Source organism: Dreissena polymorpha, chromosome 5 (assembly GCF_020536995.1).
Source record: "Dreissena polymorpha isolate Duluth1 chromosome 5, UMN_Dpol_1.0, whole genome shotgun sequence".
NCBI classification, from domain to species: Eukaryota; Metazoa; Mollusca; class Bivalvia; order Myida; family Dreissenidae; genus Dreissena; species Dreissena polymorpha.
In genome coordinates, this window is record NC_068359.1 from 7802057 (window position 1) to 7820835 (window position 18779).

Sequence of the window (18779 nt, forward strand, 5' to 3'; positions counted from 1 at the left end):
TGGTGGATATATAATTGCGACAATCTCAACAAGCTCTAGAATTATGGACAATAAATGTGGCTGCTACAGGTAAGGTAAATGTTGACTACACACACTGGTAATTCTTACCATGGAAATGAAATGGCTTGCTTGCAGGTGAACCTCTTCTTAGGGTCTTTGCACATCAGGTTGCGAATAAACTCCTTGGCTAAAAAAATACAGGATCAGACGTCATCATTTGCGTCTCTTTGATTTATTTCCAACCTACTTTTTAAATACCTGTTTCTTTGGGAAGGTCTTAATAACAGTCCCAATGCAGATATGGAACCCACCTGTATAAAGTTTATCATGTTTACACTGTAAATCAAAATACACAGATTTCTTTTTCAGATATATGTTTTAACAAGAGGGCCTGAAAGGCCCAAAGTCGCTTACCTGAGATTCATAGGAACTGACCTGTTCTGTGCAGCCCAAGATGTCATTAGAACAAATGTTCTTACCAACTTTCATGACTAGCCATGGTTTTCAACAGACCAGAACCATTTTCATACACATCCAAGATATCATTTAAACAAATATTCTGACAAAGTTTTATGAAGATTCATGAAGCCATATAAGGAAAAATGCCCCGCCCCCTGGTGGCCATGTTTTTCAAGCAACTGGAACCATTTTCAAACTTGTCCAATATATCATTGGGACAAATCTTCTGACCAGGTTTCATGATGATCGGACAATAAATGTGGCTTCTAGAGTGTTAACAAGGTTTAACTATAGCTATATAAGGAAAAATGCCACGCCCCCTTGGCGGCCATGTTTTTCAACCAACCGGAACCATTTTCAAACTCATCCAAGATATCATTGGGGTGAATGTTCTGACCAAGTTTCATGAAGATCGGACAATAAATGTGTACTCTAGAGTGTTAACAAGATTTTACTTTAGCCATATATAGCCATATTAGGAAAAATGCCCCGCCCTTTGGCAGCCATGTTTTTCAAGCAAACGTAACAATTTTTCGAACTCATCAAAGATATCATTGAGACCAATCCTCTGACCAAATTTCATGAAGATTGGACATGTGGCCTCAAGAGTGTTAACAAGGTTTTACTAAAGCCATATACAGCCATTTAAGGAAAAATGCCCCGCCCCCTGGTGGCCATGTTTTTAAAGCAACGAAATCCATTTTCGAACTCATCCAAGATATCATTGGGATGAATCTTCTGACCAAGTTTCATGAAGATTGGACAATAAATGTGGCCTCTAGAGTGTTAACAAGGTTCTACTATAGTCATATGTAGCCATATAAGGAACAAGAGGGCCAAGATGGCCCTAGTTTGCTCACCTGAGAGGAGTCGGTTCATTCAATGTTTACCTAATGCCAAACTTGACCTAGATTGACCAGACAAACATCCTGGTCAAGTTTCATCATTATTGAACCAAAACTCTGGCGTATGGAGTGTTTTTGTTTTTGTAAGATTTAAAATGGTGATATTTTGAGTTGTCCCCCCTTACCAAACATCAAACTTTGCTTACAAAAATAAATATTATGACCAAGATTAATAAAAACTGAAACAAAATTGTGACCTCTAGAGTGTTTACAAGGATTTTGTATAATATAATGAAAATTAGGACAATCTTAGGGCAATAATTATGGCATTCATTATGTGATTTTGCTCATCATCAAACTTGACTGAGATCTTTCAGCAACTTTGATAAAGAATGCTTGAGAAATGTGAATGCTAGAGTGTTTAAAAACCAAATGTGGACGAACGGACAGCGGACAAAGACCAATCCTAAAACCTCACCTGACAAATCGGGTGAGCTAAAAAGTATGTTTCACCGATCTGAGCCATTTTCCAACTTGTCCAAGAAATCAATAAAACCAATGTATTAACTAAGTTTCACGATGATTAGGCAAAATATGTGACTTCTATAGTGTTCGATCATAAGGTTTCTCTCTATATAGTCACATAAGGAAAACTGCCCCACCCCCCTGGCGGCCATGTTTTTTTACCGATCAGGACCATTTGCAAACCCATCTGAGATATATATAAAAACCAATCTTTTCACCAAGTTTCATGATGATTGGGCAAAGAATGTGACTTCTAGAGTGTTCACAAGCTATTTTTACTATATAAATATAAGAAAACTGCCCGCCCCCCCTGGCAGCCATGTTTTTTCAACTGACCGGAACCATTTTTGAACTCAACTCTTGTATCAAGGAAAAAAATGTTCTGACCAAATTTCATGAAAATTGTGCCAAAAATGTGACTTCTAGTGTGTTCACTTGTTTTCACTGTATACATATAGAGAAAATTGCCCCGCCCACTGGCGGCCATGTTTTTACACCGATCTGGACCATTTTCGAGCTTGTCCAAGATATCAATAAAACCACTGTTTTGACTAACGTTCATGATGATTGGGCAAAAATTGTGACTTCTAGAGTGTTTACAAGGTTTCTCTATAGTCAAATAAGGAAAACTGCCCCGCCCACTGGCAGCCATGTTTTTCTACGGACCAGAACCACTTTTGAACTCAACCAACATATCATTAAGACAAACATTTTGACAAAGTTACATGGAGATTGGGCATTAAATGTGACTTCTACAGTGTTTACAAGGTTTTTCTTTTTTTTTACCTAGTTTTTGACCCAGCATGACCCAATTTCAAACTCGATCAAGATATCATTGGGACAAATCTTCTGAACAAGTTTCATGAAGATCGGACAATAAATGTGGTCTCTAGAGTGTTTACGAACAAATGTGGACGGATGGACGACGGACAAAAACCGGTCACAAAAGCTCACCTGAGCAATCAGGTAAGCTCAAAATGCCCTGCCCCTTGGCAGCCATGTTTTTCAAGCAAACTTAACCATTATCAAACTCATCCGAGATATCATTAAGACCAATCTTCTGACAGAATTTCATGAAGATTGGACAATAAATGTGGCCTCTAGAGTGTTAACAAGGTTTTACTAGAGCCATATATAAAGCCATATAAGGAAAAATGCCCCCCCCCCCCCCATTACAGCCATGTTTTTCAAACAAACATAACCATTTTCAAACTCATCCAAGATATCCTTAACCAATCTTCTGACCAAGTTTCATGAAGATCGGAAAATAAATGTGGCCTATAGAGTGTTAACAAGGTTTTACTATAGCCATAAAAGGAAAAATGCCTCGCCCCCTGGGGGCCATATTTTTCAACCAATCCACATCATTTGTTAACTTGTCCAAGATATTATTGGGATGAATCTTCTGACCAAGTTTCATCAAGAATGGAAATAAATGTGGCCTCTATAGAGTGTTAACAAGGCAAATGTTGACGCTGTACAACGGACGACGGACAAAAGGCGATCACAAAAGCTCACCATGAGCACGTTGTGCTTAGGTGAGCTAAAAAGGTTTATCATATTCAAATAAATTTGGAAGATAAACAAACTGAGAAGAATGACACATGGAGGGCAAGACATTCCTAAAACTATGCCTTTAACGCACCTGACTCAGAAATGTCGTCCCAGTAAGGTGAATCAAACTCAAACTCTGCCTTCAGGATCTGTTGAAACAATGCTGCATCGTTCTCATCATAGAAAGGGGGATAACCACACAACCTGAAACATGAGGAAAACAAGAGTTAGTGTCCATGAGAAAGGGGGATAACCACACAACCTGAAACATGAGGAATATAAGAGTTAGTGTCCATGAGAAGGGGAGATAACCACACAACCTGAAACATGAGCAAAACAAGAGCACCGCATAACGGGTGCCACGCTCAGCTGCAAAAGCTTGTCAGAATTTTTTTTTTTTTGAGGTCACAGTGACCTTGACCTTTGACCTAGTGACCCAACAAGAGATGTGTTTGTCAGAAATACAATGCCCCCTACTGCACCGCATTGAAATAAGATTTCTATTCATCATTTGGCAGGTATAGAAATCATCTCCCTTTAAAGGTTAACCGGGGGGTGGGGGGGGGGGGAGGGTCTCACAGTCAATTATGACCTTGTCAGACATCACTGACAACCAAGGCCTGTGGTTTAAAAGATATCAAAGCCAGAGTGTTTTGTTTTTTTTCTTTTTCATAGTTGATCATGTATCTATGGATATAAGTCCACAGGTATGTTATGAACATCAAAGAAATTATAATTATATCATTAAAAAAAAAACTTTGACAAATCAATCATTTGGGTTATAAATAATCAAAATAATAAATCTGCACAGTAACTGTGAAAAGAACTTCAATTCTTGGTAAGGAAATATATAATATGAGATTTATAATTATATATATTACTTCCCTTGAAAATAATTATCTGTAACAAATCTCTAATTTTAGTAGCAAAAAATTAAAAGCCACTACCGTGACTGTAGATTCACCACTCAAAATGTGCAGCTCCATGAGATACACATGCATGCCAAATATATAAAGTGGCTATGTTCAATATTTAATAATTTTCTCCCTTTTTAAAGCTTATTACTTCCCTTAAATCTGTATTTTTTACCATAGACCGTAAAGGATGACCTTGACCTTTTGCCACAATGTGCTTGTCAGAAACACAACACCGCTTTGATTTATTTAACAAAAATATATATGTGGGCAGGTCAGATAACTATGTCCATTTAAAGCTTATTACTTCCCTTGACTGTTTTTTCGACCCTACACCTTGAAGGATGATGTTCACCTTGAAATTGTACCACTCAAAATGTGCAGCTCCATGAGATACCCATGCATGCCAAATATCAAGGTGCTATCTTCAATATTTAAAAAGTTATGGCCAATGTTAAGGTTTTAGCACGATGCCTACGGCGGATGGCGGACGACGAACTGGCTATGACAATAGCTCGGGAATTCTCCGAAAACAGCCTCGCTAACAAGAGTTAGTGTCCATGAGAAGGGGAGATAACCACACAACCTGAAACATGAGCAAAACTAGAGTCAGTGTCCATGAGAAGGATAGATAACCACACAACCTGTAACATGAGGAAAACAAGAGTCAGTGTCCATGAGAAAGGGGGATAACCACACAACCTGAAACATGAGGAAAACAAGAGTTAGTGTCCATGAGAAAAGGGAATAACCAAACATCCTGAAACATAAGGAAAACAAGAGTTAGTGTCCATGAGAAAGGGGAATAACCACACAACCTGAAACATGAGGAAAACAAGAGTTAGTGTCCATGAGAAAGGGGAATAACCACACAACCTGAAACATGAGGAAAACAAGAGTCAGTGTCCATAAGAAAAGGGGATAACCACACAACCTGAAACATGAGCAAAACTAGAGTAAGTGTCCATGAGAAAATGGAATAACCAAACATCCTGAAACATGAGGAAAACAAGAGTCAGTGTCCATGAGAAAGGGGGATAACCACACAACCTGAAACATGAGGAAAACAAGAGTTAGTGTCCATGAGAAAAGGGAATAACCAAACATCCTGAAACATCAGGAAAACAAGAGTTAGTGTTCATAAGAAAGGGGGATAACCACACAACCTGAAACATGAGGAAAACAAGAGTTAGTGTCCATGAGAAAAGGGAATAACCAAACATCCTGAAACATGAGGAAAACAAGAGTTATTGTCCATGAGAAAGGGGTATAACCAAACAACCTGAAACATGAGGAAAACAAGAGTTAGTGTCCATAAGTAAGAGGTATAATCAAACAACCTGCAACATGAGGAAAACGAGCTAGTGTCCATGAGAAGGGAAGATAACCACACAACCTGAAACATGAGGAAAACAAGAGTTAGTGTCCATGAGAAGGGGAATAACCACACAACCTGAAACATGAGGAAAACAAGAGTCAGTGTCCATTAGAAAGGGGTATAATCAAACAACCTGCAACATGAAGAAAACAAGAGTTAGTGTCCATGAGAAAGGGAGATAACCACACAACCTGAAACATGAGGAAAACAAGAGTTAGTGTCCATGAGAAGGGAAGATAACCTCACAACCTGAAACATGAGGAAAACAAGAGTTAGTCTCCATGAGAAAGGGAAATAACCACACAACCTGAAACATGAGGAAAACAAGAGTTAGTGTCCATGAGAAAGGGGTATAACCAAACAACCTAAAACATGAGGAAAACTAGAGTTACCATCCATGTCAGAGTTTGACACCAATGTTTATGTGTTCGAAGACCAAAGGTTCACTTAATCATGAAACTTGAGGGTCCTCTTCTGATACAGAGGTGGTCCTTCTAACACTGAGACATAAAATATATGAGATGTAGCAAAATTTCGTCAAAAATTGGCAAATGTGTTGATAATAACTTCTTTGTCAAGTTCAATGTGAAAACCTGAAAAAAAATGCAACAAATGTATTTGATGGCCAAATCTAGATCAAAGTTATTATAACCTTGTGTGTTGAACCACCTGAGGTTGAATATGTCAAACAAACGATATTTTGTAAGTAAACTAATAAGTTATTGTAAAACAGACACATGCAAGTTGATTGTTCTCCTTGAATTCATTTTCACACCTGATTGTTGAAAAATACTTTAAACATATTGAATTCAATCAAAATTTTGATTTACTTATCGATCATTTGTTATAATTAATAAAGAATAATGCAAATAGTAGGAACATTTCATTACATGATTCATAAATGTTCATTAATAAATGGCCCGCCTACTGGTGGTCATGCTTTTCAATGGGATGGAAAAAATAGGAGCTCAAGATATCATAAAAATAAATATTCTTTAGAAAATTTAATCATAATAGGAGCAAAAAAGTGACTTCTAAAGGGTCAATTTCAATACAGCCATAAAAGCATACAAGATGAAACTGCCCTGCCCCCTGGTGGTCATGAATATTAACAGACCAGAACCATTATAGAACTCTTGAGATATCATTAGAACAAATGGTCTGAGACAGTTTCCAAGATATCATTGGGACAAATCTTCTGACCAGGTTTCATGATGATCGGACAATAAATGTGGCTTCTAGAGTGTTAACAAATGGTCTGAGACAGTTTCATGATGACTGGATTTATCATGGGACCTCAAGTGTGTTTTCAAGATTTTTATTTAATGTCTGAACTATATCACAAATCTCAAGTGACCCAGTTTTGAACTCTGCTGAGATAACATTGGGAGACACACTTAGATCTCAAGTGACCCAGTTTTGAACTCTGCTGAGATAACATTGGGAGACACACTTAGATCTCAAGTGACCCAGTTTTGAACTCTGCTGAGATAACATTGGGAGACACACTTAGATCAAGTGACCCAGTTTTGAACTCTGCTGAGATAACATTGGGAGACACACTAAGATCAAGTGACCCAGTTTTGAACTCTGCTGAGATAACATTGGGAGACACACTTAGATCAAGTGACCCAGTTTTGAACTCTGCTGAGATAACATTGGGAGACACACTTAGATCAAGTGACCCAGTTTTGAACTCTGCTGAGATAACATTGGGAGACACACTTAGATCAAGTGACCCAGTTTTGAATTCTGCTGAGATAACATTGGGAGACACACTTAGATCAAGTGGCCCAGTTTTGAACTCTGCTGAGATAACATTGGGAGACACACTTAGATCAAGTGACCCAGTTTTGAACTCTGCTGAGATAACATTATGAGACACACTTAGATCAAGTGACCCTATTTTGAACTCTGCTGAGATAACATTGGGAGACACACTTAGATCAAGTGACCCAGTTTTGAACTCTGCTGAGATAACATTGGGAGACACACTTAGATCAAGTGACCCAGTTTTGAACTCTGCTGAGATAACATTGGGAGACACACTTAGATCAAGTGACCCAGTTTTGAACTCTGCTGAGATAACATTGGGAGACACACTTAGATCAAGTGACCCAGTTTTGAACTCTGCTGAGATAACATTGGGAGACACACTTAGATCAAGTGACCCAGTTTTGAACTCTGCTGAGATAACATTGGGAGACACACTTAGATCAAGTGACCCAGTTTTGAACTCTGCTGAGATAACATTGGGAGACACACTTAGATCAAGATTCGTGAAGATGAACAATAAATGTTGCCACTAGAGTGTCAAGGTAACTATAGACCACGCACAATGCAAGACTGACAAAAACATCACAAACAGACACCATGCACATGATGTGCTACCATGATGTGCTAAAGTTAGCTACAAAGGTTAGCTACAAAGGTTAGCTACAAAGGTTAGCTACAAAGGTTAGCTACAAAGGTTAGCTACAAAGGTTAGCTACAAAGGTTAGCTACAAAGGTTAGCTACAAAGGTTAGCTACAAAGGTTAGCTACAAAGGTTAGCTACAAAGGTTAGCTACAAAGGTTAGCTACAAAGGTTAGCTACAAAGGTTAGCTACAAAGGTTAGCTACAAAGGTTAGCTACAAAGGTTAGCTACAAAGGTTAGCTACAAAGGTTAGCTACAAAGGTTAGCTACAAAGGTTAGCTACAAAGGTTAGCTACAAAGGTTAGCTACAAAGGTTAGCTACAAAGGTTAGCTACAAAGGTTAGCTACAAAGGTTAGCTACAAAGGTTAGCTACAAAACTATTTTTCGTGACAGTTCATCCATAGAGACACTAGGCATATAATTTGAAATGGCAAATCTATCGACAAACACATCCTGCACACAGAGGTAATCATTGCAGATCTGAACGACAGAAATTGTTTGCCGGGCTGAAAACAAAACTAAGCTTTGAATTCTGTGGACAGTAATTGCTCAACAAGAAGCAGCAGAGAAAGTGAGGAACACAATCTTCATTGGAAACATTGAATTATATGCCTGATCTGTCAGGTAGTGATGTGACAAATGCATTTTCCCCTGCAGAAAATGGCAATACAATGAGTTTAAACACTTTAGTGTAATTAAATATTCCAGTTGTGGAGGTGAATGCTTTACAGATCCATAATTTGCTAAGGCCAATCAACTCTGAGATGGTATTTTTGCAGCATGGGTAACCACTACTTTAGAACTTGTGTCACAAAAGGTTTCGTGGTGGAATTAGATGCTTTATGTTTCACTGTTAAATTATAATTACCTCTCTTAGTTTTGCATTTGCCAATTGAACAATATGGAGATGTTCTCATTAAAAAAAAAAGTTTGTTTTCGTGTAAGAAATGATTCATTAAGCATTTTTAGAGCATTTCATATTTAAGGAATGTGTTTAGTAAAATCCTGCATATATATTCAGCTTGTTTCTGTAGCATATAATAAAAATTTATGATCTGTAATCTCCGTAGAGTACTGAGAACATTGAGAAAGCTTCCTCAGACGTGAAGGCAATTCGGTAACAATTTAGTATCCAATTCGTGCTTTTCCATTGGCTAGGTTACTCAGTTTGCCAGTATATAAATCCTTTCAAATGGGCAAGTTGGTCTTGTCACTTCTTGAGATTACGGTACCTTTGCTTCAGATGCTGTTCCGCTCACGTAGGAAGGAGAAGTGACCAATTTGTGTGTATGTCAGAGTTTATTGACAGGTAATCGCAATGAAGACTCAAGTTGGGCTTGCTAGTCAAGATGGGCTTGCTAGTCAAGTTGGGCTTGCTAGTCAAGATGGGCTATTCTAGTTATTCTAGCTAGTTAATTTGGGCTTGATTGCCAAAAATTCCCTTGCTACAAACATTCTTTTAACTGCTACGTTTACTTGTGTCACATGAATTTTCACAAACTGACAGAAGATTGATGTCATTTAATGACAATATATAACATCACAGATAGGAAAATTATATGTGTACCTAATGTAAATCAGCTGTAAAGTTTTTGCTGAGTTCCAATCAGCAATTAAGCGTTTATGTAATGTATGATGTGATGTATATGGAAAGCACAAAAATAATTACAAAACTGGATTTAGTTTTTGAAGTCTCATAAAAGAAAGAAAACAAGAAATGTGTTTGTCGGAAACACTATGTCCCCTTCTGCGCCGCTTTGAAATTTATTTTATTTGACCTTTGACTATGAAGGATGACCTTGACCTTGAACTTCCACCACTCAAAATGTGCAGCTTCATGAGATCGCCGCTTTGAAAAAAAAGGTTTTTTTTACCGTTGACCTTGAAGGATGACCTTGACCTTGAAGGATGACCTTGACCTTGAACTTCCACCACTCAAAATGTGCAGCTTCATGAGAACGCCGCTTTGAAAAAAATATTTATTTTTTTGACCTTTGACCTTGAAGGATGACCTTGACCTTGAACTTCCACCACTCAAAATGTGCAGCTTCATGAGACGCCGCTTTGAAATTTTTCATTTTTTTTACCTTTGACCTAGAAGGATGACCTTGACCTTGAAGGATGACCTTGACCTTGAACTTCCACCACTCAAAATATGCAACTTCATGATAACGCCGCTTTTATTTATTTTTTTATTCTTATACCTTTGACCTTGGAGGATGAATTTGACCTTGAAGGATGACCTTGACCTTGAATTTCCACCACTCAAAATGTGCAGCTTCATGACATACACATGCATGCCAAATATCAAGTTGCTATCTTGAATATTGAAAAAGGTGTTTGTCAGAAACACTATGTCCCCTTCTGTGGCGCTTTGAATTTAAAAAAAAAAAATTGACCTTTGACCTTGAAGAATGACCTTGACCTTTCACCACTCAAAATGTGCGGCTCCATGAGATACACATGCATGCCAAATATCAAGTTGGTATTTTCAATATTGCCAAAGTATTCATAAAATGAGCGATTTGGCCACATATACTTGACCTCTGACCTTCAAGGATGACCTTGACCTTTCACCACTCAAAATGTGCGGCTCCATGAGATACACATGCATGCCAAATATCAAGTTGTTATCTTCAATATTGCCAAAGTATTCATGAAATGAGCGATTTTGGCCACATATATTTGACCTCTGACCTTGAAGGATGACCTTGACCTTTCACCACTTAAAATGTGCGGCTCCATGAGATACACATGCATGCCAAATATCAAGTTGCTATCTTCAATATTGCAAAAGTATTCATAAATTAGCGATTTTGGACACATATATTTGACCTCTGACCTTGAAGGATGACCTTGACCTTGACCTTTCACCACTCAAAATGTGCAGCTCCATGAGAAACACATGCATGCCAAATATCAAGTTGCTATCTTCAATATTGCAAAAGTTATTGCAAATGTTAAAGTTGGAACAAACAGACCAACAGACCAACGTACAGACCAACAGACAGGGCAAAAACAATATGTGCTCCACTATAGTGGGTGGGGGACATAATAAAAAGTGCCTAAAAGGAAGTTCACAGCCATTTTACTATTATATAATATTATATTAGAAATCCAAATATAGACAATCTGCAGGGTAGTTGACATGATTTCAAAATAGCATTGAAGTCAATGACACTGTTGAAAAATATTCACAAACTTACATGTGAGTTACTTAACTACATGGTCAAGTGTAATTACCAACCCTTAGGTCTTAAACAATTATCAATACTTACTCATCAATTTCTTTGCTGCTATAAAGTGCTTATGAAACATTTTGTCTGTTTTAATTTTCAGATGTTATATTTGAGAGGTATAATGGCATGTACTTCCTTACTATTTCAGGTAAATTACTGCGATACCAATATTAGTTACCAGATGCTAATTTTCATGCATTTGAGTGGGTGCCCTTAAACAGAAAAACAAATTTTCAACAAACATTTTCATCAAAATTATTATATTAGACATTGTAAAAATCATATATAAATTTCCTATCCACCAAACATGCAAAATTTTACAAATCCACGAAATGGCATCCTTATAATGTTAAACAAAGAAGTTTACCTTATTATACACCATTTACTTACAGTATATACGCTATGACACCTATTGACCAGCAATCTACTTCTTTTCCATAGGGTTGTTGAGCTAATACCTCTGGGGCTAAAAGACAAACAGCAAGCATGCGAGAAATATCAGTCTATCTATTTAAGAAAAAAATTAACCTACAAACGTGTGTTATGGTGGAAATAACCAATGATTTGGAGTTCCTATTTGAAGGTCATTAAATGGACACACTAAGGTCGACATTCGGTAACCCTCGCAGATTATCCTAATCGGACTCGGGAGAAATACGGGTTGAAAGTAGTCCGCCCACGTGAAACAATTCTAAGAATGTTACAACAACAAAAACAATAACAACGATGGCGTCCATAATTCCTGTAGAGTTTGTACTTGCTCTGGCTTCAGAGCATAGAAAATCCCCATTTTCATCTTTGCAAAATGTAAACAACTCGCAAAACCGGCCATGTTTGTTTTTACTATGTAATTTTGATTCGCGTAGGCCCGCGTAGGTAGACCACAATACCGCTTCCGAAATGTGTATTCATACTATCTCCTTCGAGGTACTTATCCGATGTTTAACGGAAAGGGCCGAGAATGTGCGATTGTAAGGTCGATATAAATCTGCATGATGAATGATGGAGTTACAGTCCAGACGTGTTGTTTTATGTCCAACATTGACTTTTGACCTCTAAGTGTGACCTTTATGGTAGACAGACAAGTGTTACATGAGAGGCACAGTCCCCTCATGGTAGACAATAATTTAACAATTGCATGATAAATAAAGTTACAGTCCGGACAGGCTGTTTTAATGGAAATGTGGACATCTTACCTCTTATATTTACCTTAACTTTTCAGCTTGGAAAACCAATATGAACACATTTTTTCCTTCAAGACTTAGCCTACCATAACATCTTAAAGGAGTTCATTAATTTAAACCAGTCTTTAAACATGCAAGTCTGCTCTTAACAATGTGTCACAAACAAGTTAAATGTATGGTTGTGCTGCATGTGCAAGAAATAGCATCTTGATGGTCTAATGTGCATAACCATCTGAGAGATGAGAGCAGTTCTATTGTAACTGATACAACAACGTATAGCACATACAGCGGTTTGTCGCTCAACACTTGAACATTTATTAGAAAACTCTTACAGCTGTTAAGGTATTGATTTCTGGCACTTAAAGGCAACAGACTTCAAAGATGACCGGACTGTCTAACAGTTCAGGAAAATTTAACATTCACGTTTTTAACCTGAAGGATTTAAAAATCATCTTATGGTAAGCAGTTCAAAAACATTAATCCTTTTGCCTTTTTGAGTCAAACCAGATGCCTGTTGGCAGTGTATTGAGCAATTGTATGACCAAATTTAACAAAGTGTGAAATTGGAGGCATGGACATAGATCTTACAGAAAAAAGCCCTCTCTACTTGTGAACATTTGTGGAAAATTGTCCTCAAATTGAAATGAGATTACAGTCTTGACCAAATATCTATTGTGTATTACCTCTATACTTAATTCATCTATACACATCATAACCAAATCAAATGTCATTTGTGAAATCAGAATTTACATGTTTATAGTTTTTATGCCCCCAGATCGAATGATCAGGGGGTATATTGTTTTTGCCTGCCTGTCTGTCTGTCCATCTGTCTGTCCGTCTGTCCGTCCGTCCATCCGTCTGTCTGTCTGTCTGTCCTTGTATGTGTGTGTCTGTCCCAAAACTTTAACCTTGCTCATAAAATGAAAACTCTTGGGTCTTTGTTCTTTAAACTTCACATGTGCATGCATCTCATTGACTTCTTCAATCAAACATGGTTTGAGGTCACTAGGTCAAAGGTCAAGGTCACTGGGGGCATTGTGTTTCCCAAACACAGCTCTTGTTTTCTTAAGTTGTGTTATCCTATCTGAAGAACTGTTCAAGTTATTTTAGTTTGGACAGACAAACAAATGCCAAACCTACATTAAAAGCCCAATATGTATACCAAGTTAAACTTGTATGATCAAAATTTATGTACATGTATTGTTATGAATTTCTACAATATTGAGTTAAAGTTACAGTACATGTTACATGACTTTTGATTTCTGGCATAACAAAAAAGGGTTTAGTACATTGAGTATAATCTCTACATTTCCCTTTATTTTTTTTTTAGAAATCACAGAAGAAAATGTGTGTGGACAAGATGGATTTGCACACTGTTAAAACTTCTGTCCATGCCCCTTTAAAAATTAAGACAGATATCAATATGTGCAACATGAGAAATCAGAAAGACAATCAGGAAGACAAATTACATTCTGCAGTTATAATGGTGATTGCTTCCTGAAAAATATCAGAGCGCAAGTAGGCAATTTGGTCACCATTTTTCAAGAGTCAATCTCGTAAAATGTACATCTAAAAAGTTTTGTTTTATTGCAATGTAATTTTAATAGGCCTCTGTGTATGACAATAATATTCTTTCTATTTATTTGTATCATTATTTCATTCAGCCTGTATTGATTGTTTGGAATGATTTCAAGCTTCTGCATTACATTAAACACATATTTTATAAAAGCGGTAAGTGTTTACTTTCAATAACAGCACTTCTATTTTTATGTTATAGACAAAACATGCATTTAAAACAGAACAAAAGCAGCAAATTAATTTTTAATTAACAAATAAAATAAAATTATTTACAAAAACTGTTCAAAGTTTGTTGTTTAAATAGATAGTTCACCATTTTTTCAGAATTTCAATCATATCAGGGGCGGAAGTCACCTACTCACACCACAAGCTTACCAACATAACCGGGGGTTCCACAAGCAGTTGCCATGGTCCCAGAATCTTCAATCTTTGATAACCCGAAATCGCTGATCATGATCTTTGAATCTGGGTCATTGCTATAGTATAGCAAGTTTTCTGGCTGAAACACATTAGACATCATTTTAACTGAGAGATCATGATATCCCACAGGACAGCACTGGACTGTTCACAATGATATACTGAAAATATTTCTTTAAGAACACCTCACTAATCTTCAATACATTTTGCCAAGTCAGAATGTCACAAATATATGCAATAAAAGTGAGTTTTCTGGTCAAAATGCAAAAAATATGTCTTGGTCAATGGCTGCAACACATTCAATAGCAAATGCTGGGTTGACAACATATTTTTTAGAACTTCATACTTTTGTTGACGATGCTGCTTCAGCAGCTCGTCTAAGTTATCATACCATGAAAAAATTCTTCACAATTGCGAGCTATGTAAAAGACCGAGCCAGTCCAATTGAGATAGCTCGTTTTATGCAACTTATAGGTCATATGCATTTTACAGGCAATATGCAACTTATAGGGCTTTTGCAACTTATAAGCCATAAGCATTTTATGATAAGCAACCTATAGGTCATAAACAACTTATGATAAGCAACTTATTGTTCATAGGCAACTTATGATAAGCAACTTATAGGTCATAAGAAACTTATAGGTCATACACAACATATAGGTCATATACAACTTTAGTACAGGACATATTCAACTTATGGGTCAAATCAAACTTTGGGTCCTATGCAACTTATAGGTCATAAGCTAGTTATAGGACACATGTCATATGCAACTTATAGGACATACACAACTTAAACGTAATATGTAACTTATAGGACATACACAACTTAAACGTCATATGTAACTTATAGGACATACACAACTTAAACGTCATATGCAACTTATAGGACATACACAACTTAAACATCATATGCAACTTATAGGACATACACAACTTAAACGCCATATGTAACTTATTGGACATATGTAACTTATAGGCCATATGCAACTTATATGTCATATGTAACTTATAGGACATATGCAACTTTTAGGTCATACACAACTTAAAGGTCAAACATACCTTAAAGGTCATCTTTAACTTATAGGTCATATGCAACTTATAGGTCATTTGCAACTTACAGGATAATGTAACTTATAGGTCATATGCAACTTTTAGGTCATACACAATTTATAGGTCAATCACACCATAAAGGTCATATGTTACTTAACGATCATATGTAACTTACAGGTCATATGCAACTTATAGGACAAAGGTCATATGCAACTTATAGGACAAAGATCATATGCAACTTATAGGACATACACAACTTTCACGTCATATGTTACTAATAGGACATATGTAACTTATAGGTCCTATAAACTTATATGACATGTAACTTATAGATCATATGCAACTTATAGGTCATAAGCAACTTATATGTCATATGTAACGTATAGGTCATATTTAACTTATATATCATATGAAACTTATAGGAAATATGCAACTTTTAGGCCATATGCAACTTTTAGGTAATACACAACTTAAAGGTCAAACATACCTAAATGTCATATTTAGCTTATAGGTCATATTTTACTTATAGATCATATTTAACTTATATGTCATAAGTAACTTATAGGGCAACTTCAACTTATATGTCATGTTTAACTTACAGGACATATGCATCTTATAGGTCAAATGCAACTTTTAGGTCATACACAACATATAGGTCAATCAGACATTAAAGGTCATATGTTACTTATAGATCATATGTAACTTATAGGACATATGCAACTTTTAGGTAAAATGCAACTTTCGGTCATATGCAACATATAGGATATATGCAACTCACCAGTTCTTGCTAAGATGAATCCGTATAAATAGTTTACAACTATGAACAGTGAGTGATAATTTAAAAAAAATATCAAAATTCTGTTGTTGTTTTTTAGAATTAATCTCAAAGCAAAATTTTACAACATACATAATTAAGTGTCAAGAACCAGATAAAAACATATCAAAATTTAATCAAAACTGTCTTCTCCCAAAGAAACATCTGCAAATAAATGTCAAAGCACATAGACAGACAAAGAGAACAACAAGACAGAACACATTAATTTACAATCTTAAATTTGATCCATCAGCCCCTCAGGGTTTCCACCACTATCTGTCCCTATCACAAGATGGCTCCAGTAATTACATATTATTTCATTACAAGCCAAATGAGAATATGAGCCAGGGGATGGGGGGGGACAGCAGTGCAGGCTGTTGTCAGCTTAATTTTAGTGATATTCAAAGAGAACATGTGTTGTTTTGGGGGGGTTTTTTCAGAAGAAAATGTTGCTTCATTCTTAGCAAACTTTAATTCTCTATTAGTTTCTCATTTATTATAGATGATAAACGTTAATATCAGTAAATTGTTTTCAGAGGAAAAATCTATAGTACACTTTATGTACCATAAACGAATCCTTGTCAGCACAATGTATTGATTAATTGACCCATTTGAATAAGTCTTAGTAAAAAATATTGTCAATATCAAGGTTAATGAGGTCAGGTGATGTGCGAATCAGGGTCTTAAATTGAAGTACCAAAGCTTTAATTATAGTTCGTAGTATTGATGCAAAGCAAGCAGTCAATTTGGGTTGTCCAAACAAAAGAAGGTCAATTTCAAGGTCAACATGAAATCAGGTAATGGCTGTGTTGAAAAAAGTTAGTGATAACATCCATACAAATCTCTTTGTTAAAAGCTGTAATGATGTTACCGAATACAAAACACGTCATTTTGGGTAAACCATCACTTTGGACTTTGTGAATTTGTCTCAGTCCAAAAATAGGTCAACGTCATGGTGAAAATAAGGTCATGTGATTTATGTGTGTTAAAAGTGTTCAAAGGCAGGAAGTCAGACAGGAAGAAGGAAGACAGACAGGCAGGCAGCCACACAGGCAGGCAGGCAGGTTGACAGACAGACAGACACACAGACAGAAAGATCTACCTCAGCTCACCTGTGCACTATTCCTTGTCATGTCTGTCATATAGTCTACAACCTCTATACTCACCTTTAAGTCTCTGTGCATTATTCCCCTGCCATGCATAAAAAATATAGTCTACAGCCTCTATACTCACCTTTAAGTCTCTGTGCACTATTACCCTTGTCTTGCATATAGTCTACAGCCTCTATACTCACCTTCAAGTCTCTGTGCACTATTCCCTTGTCATGCATATAGTCTACAGCCTCTATACTCACCTTCAAGTCTCTGTGCACTATTCCCTTGTCATGCATATAGTCTACAGCCTCTATACTCACCTTCAAGTCTCTGTGCACTATTCCCTTGTCATGCATATAGTCTACAGCATCTATACTCACCTTCAAGTCTCTGTGCACTATTCCCTTGTCATGCATATAGTCTACAGCCTCTATACTCACCTTCAAGTCTCTGTGCACTATTCCCTTGTCATGCATATAGTCTACAGCTTCTATACTCACCTTCAAGTCTCTGTGCACTATTCCCTTGTCATGCATATAGTCTACAGCTTCTATACTCACCTTCAAGTCTCTGTGCACTATTCCCTTGTCATGCATATAGTCTACAGCCTCTATACTCACCTTCAAGTCTCTGTGCACTATCACCCTTGTCATGCATATAGTCTACAGCCTCTATACTCACCTTCAAGTCTCTGTGCACTATTCCCTTGTCATGCATATAGTCTACAGCCTCTATACTCACCTTCAAGTCTCTGTGCACTATTCCCTAGTCATGCATATACATGTAGTCTACAGCCTCTATACTCACCTTCAAGTCTCTGTGCACTATTCCCTTGTAATGCATATAGTCTACAGCTTCTATACTCACCTTCAAGTCTCTGTGCACTATTCCCTTGTCATGCATATAGTCTACAGCCTCTATACTCACCTTCAAGTCTCTGTGCACTATTCCCTTGTCATGCATATAGTCTACAGCCTCTATACTCACCTTCAAGTCTCTGTGCACTATTCCCTTGTCATGCATATAGTCTACAGCCTCTATACTCACCTTCAAGTCTCTGTGCACTTTTCCCTTGTCATGCATATAGTCTACAGCCTCTATACTCACCTTCAAGTCTCTGTGCACTATTCTCTTGTCATGCATATAGTCTACAGCCTCTATACTCACTTTTAAGTCTCGGTGCACTATTCCCTTGTCATGCATATAGTCTACAGCCTCTATACCCACCTTTAAATCTATGTGCACTATTCCCTTGTCATGCATATAGTCTACAGCCTCTATACTCACCTTTAAGTCTCTGTGCACTATTC

General features: G+C 36.9%; 1 protein-coding gene across 1 annotated transcript in view; it reads right to left on the reverse strand.

The window, feature by feature from the left end:
* Window positions 1–18779, reverse strand: part of LOC127880959 (calcium/calmodulin-dependent protein kinase type 1-like) — an 82620-nt gene that overhangs the window by 10919 nt on the left and 52922 nt on the right. Inside the window, exons 5-8 of the mRNA XM_052428477.1 lie at window positions 14470–14593; window positions 11723–11798; window positions 3475–3587; window positions 109–187 (exon numbers count right to left, since the gene is read on the reverse strand). Of these exons, the coding sequence (XP_052284437.1) occupies window positions 109–187; window positions 3475–3587; window positions 11723–11798; window positions 14470–14593 (392 nt within the window). The remainder of the gene's footprint in view (window positions 1–108; window positions 188–3474; window positions 3588–11722; window positions 11799–14469; window positions 14594–18779) is intronic.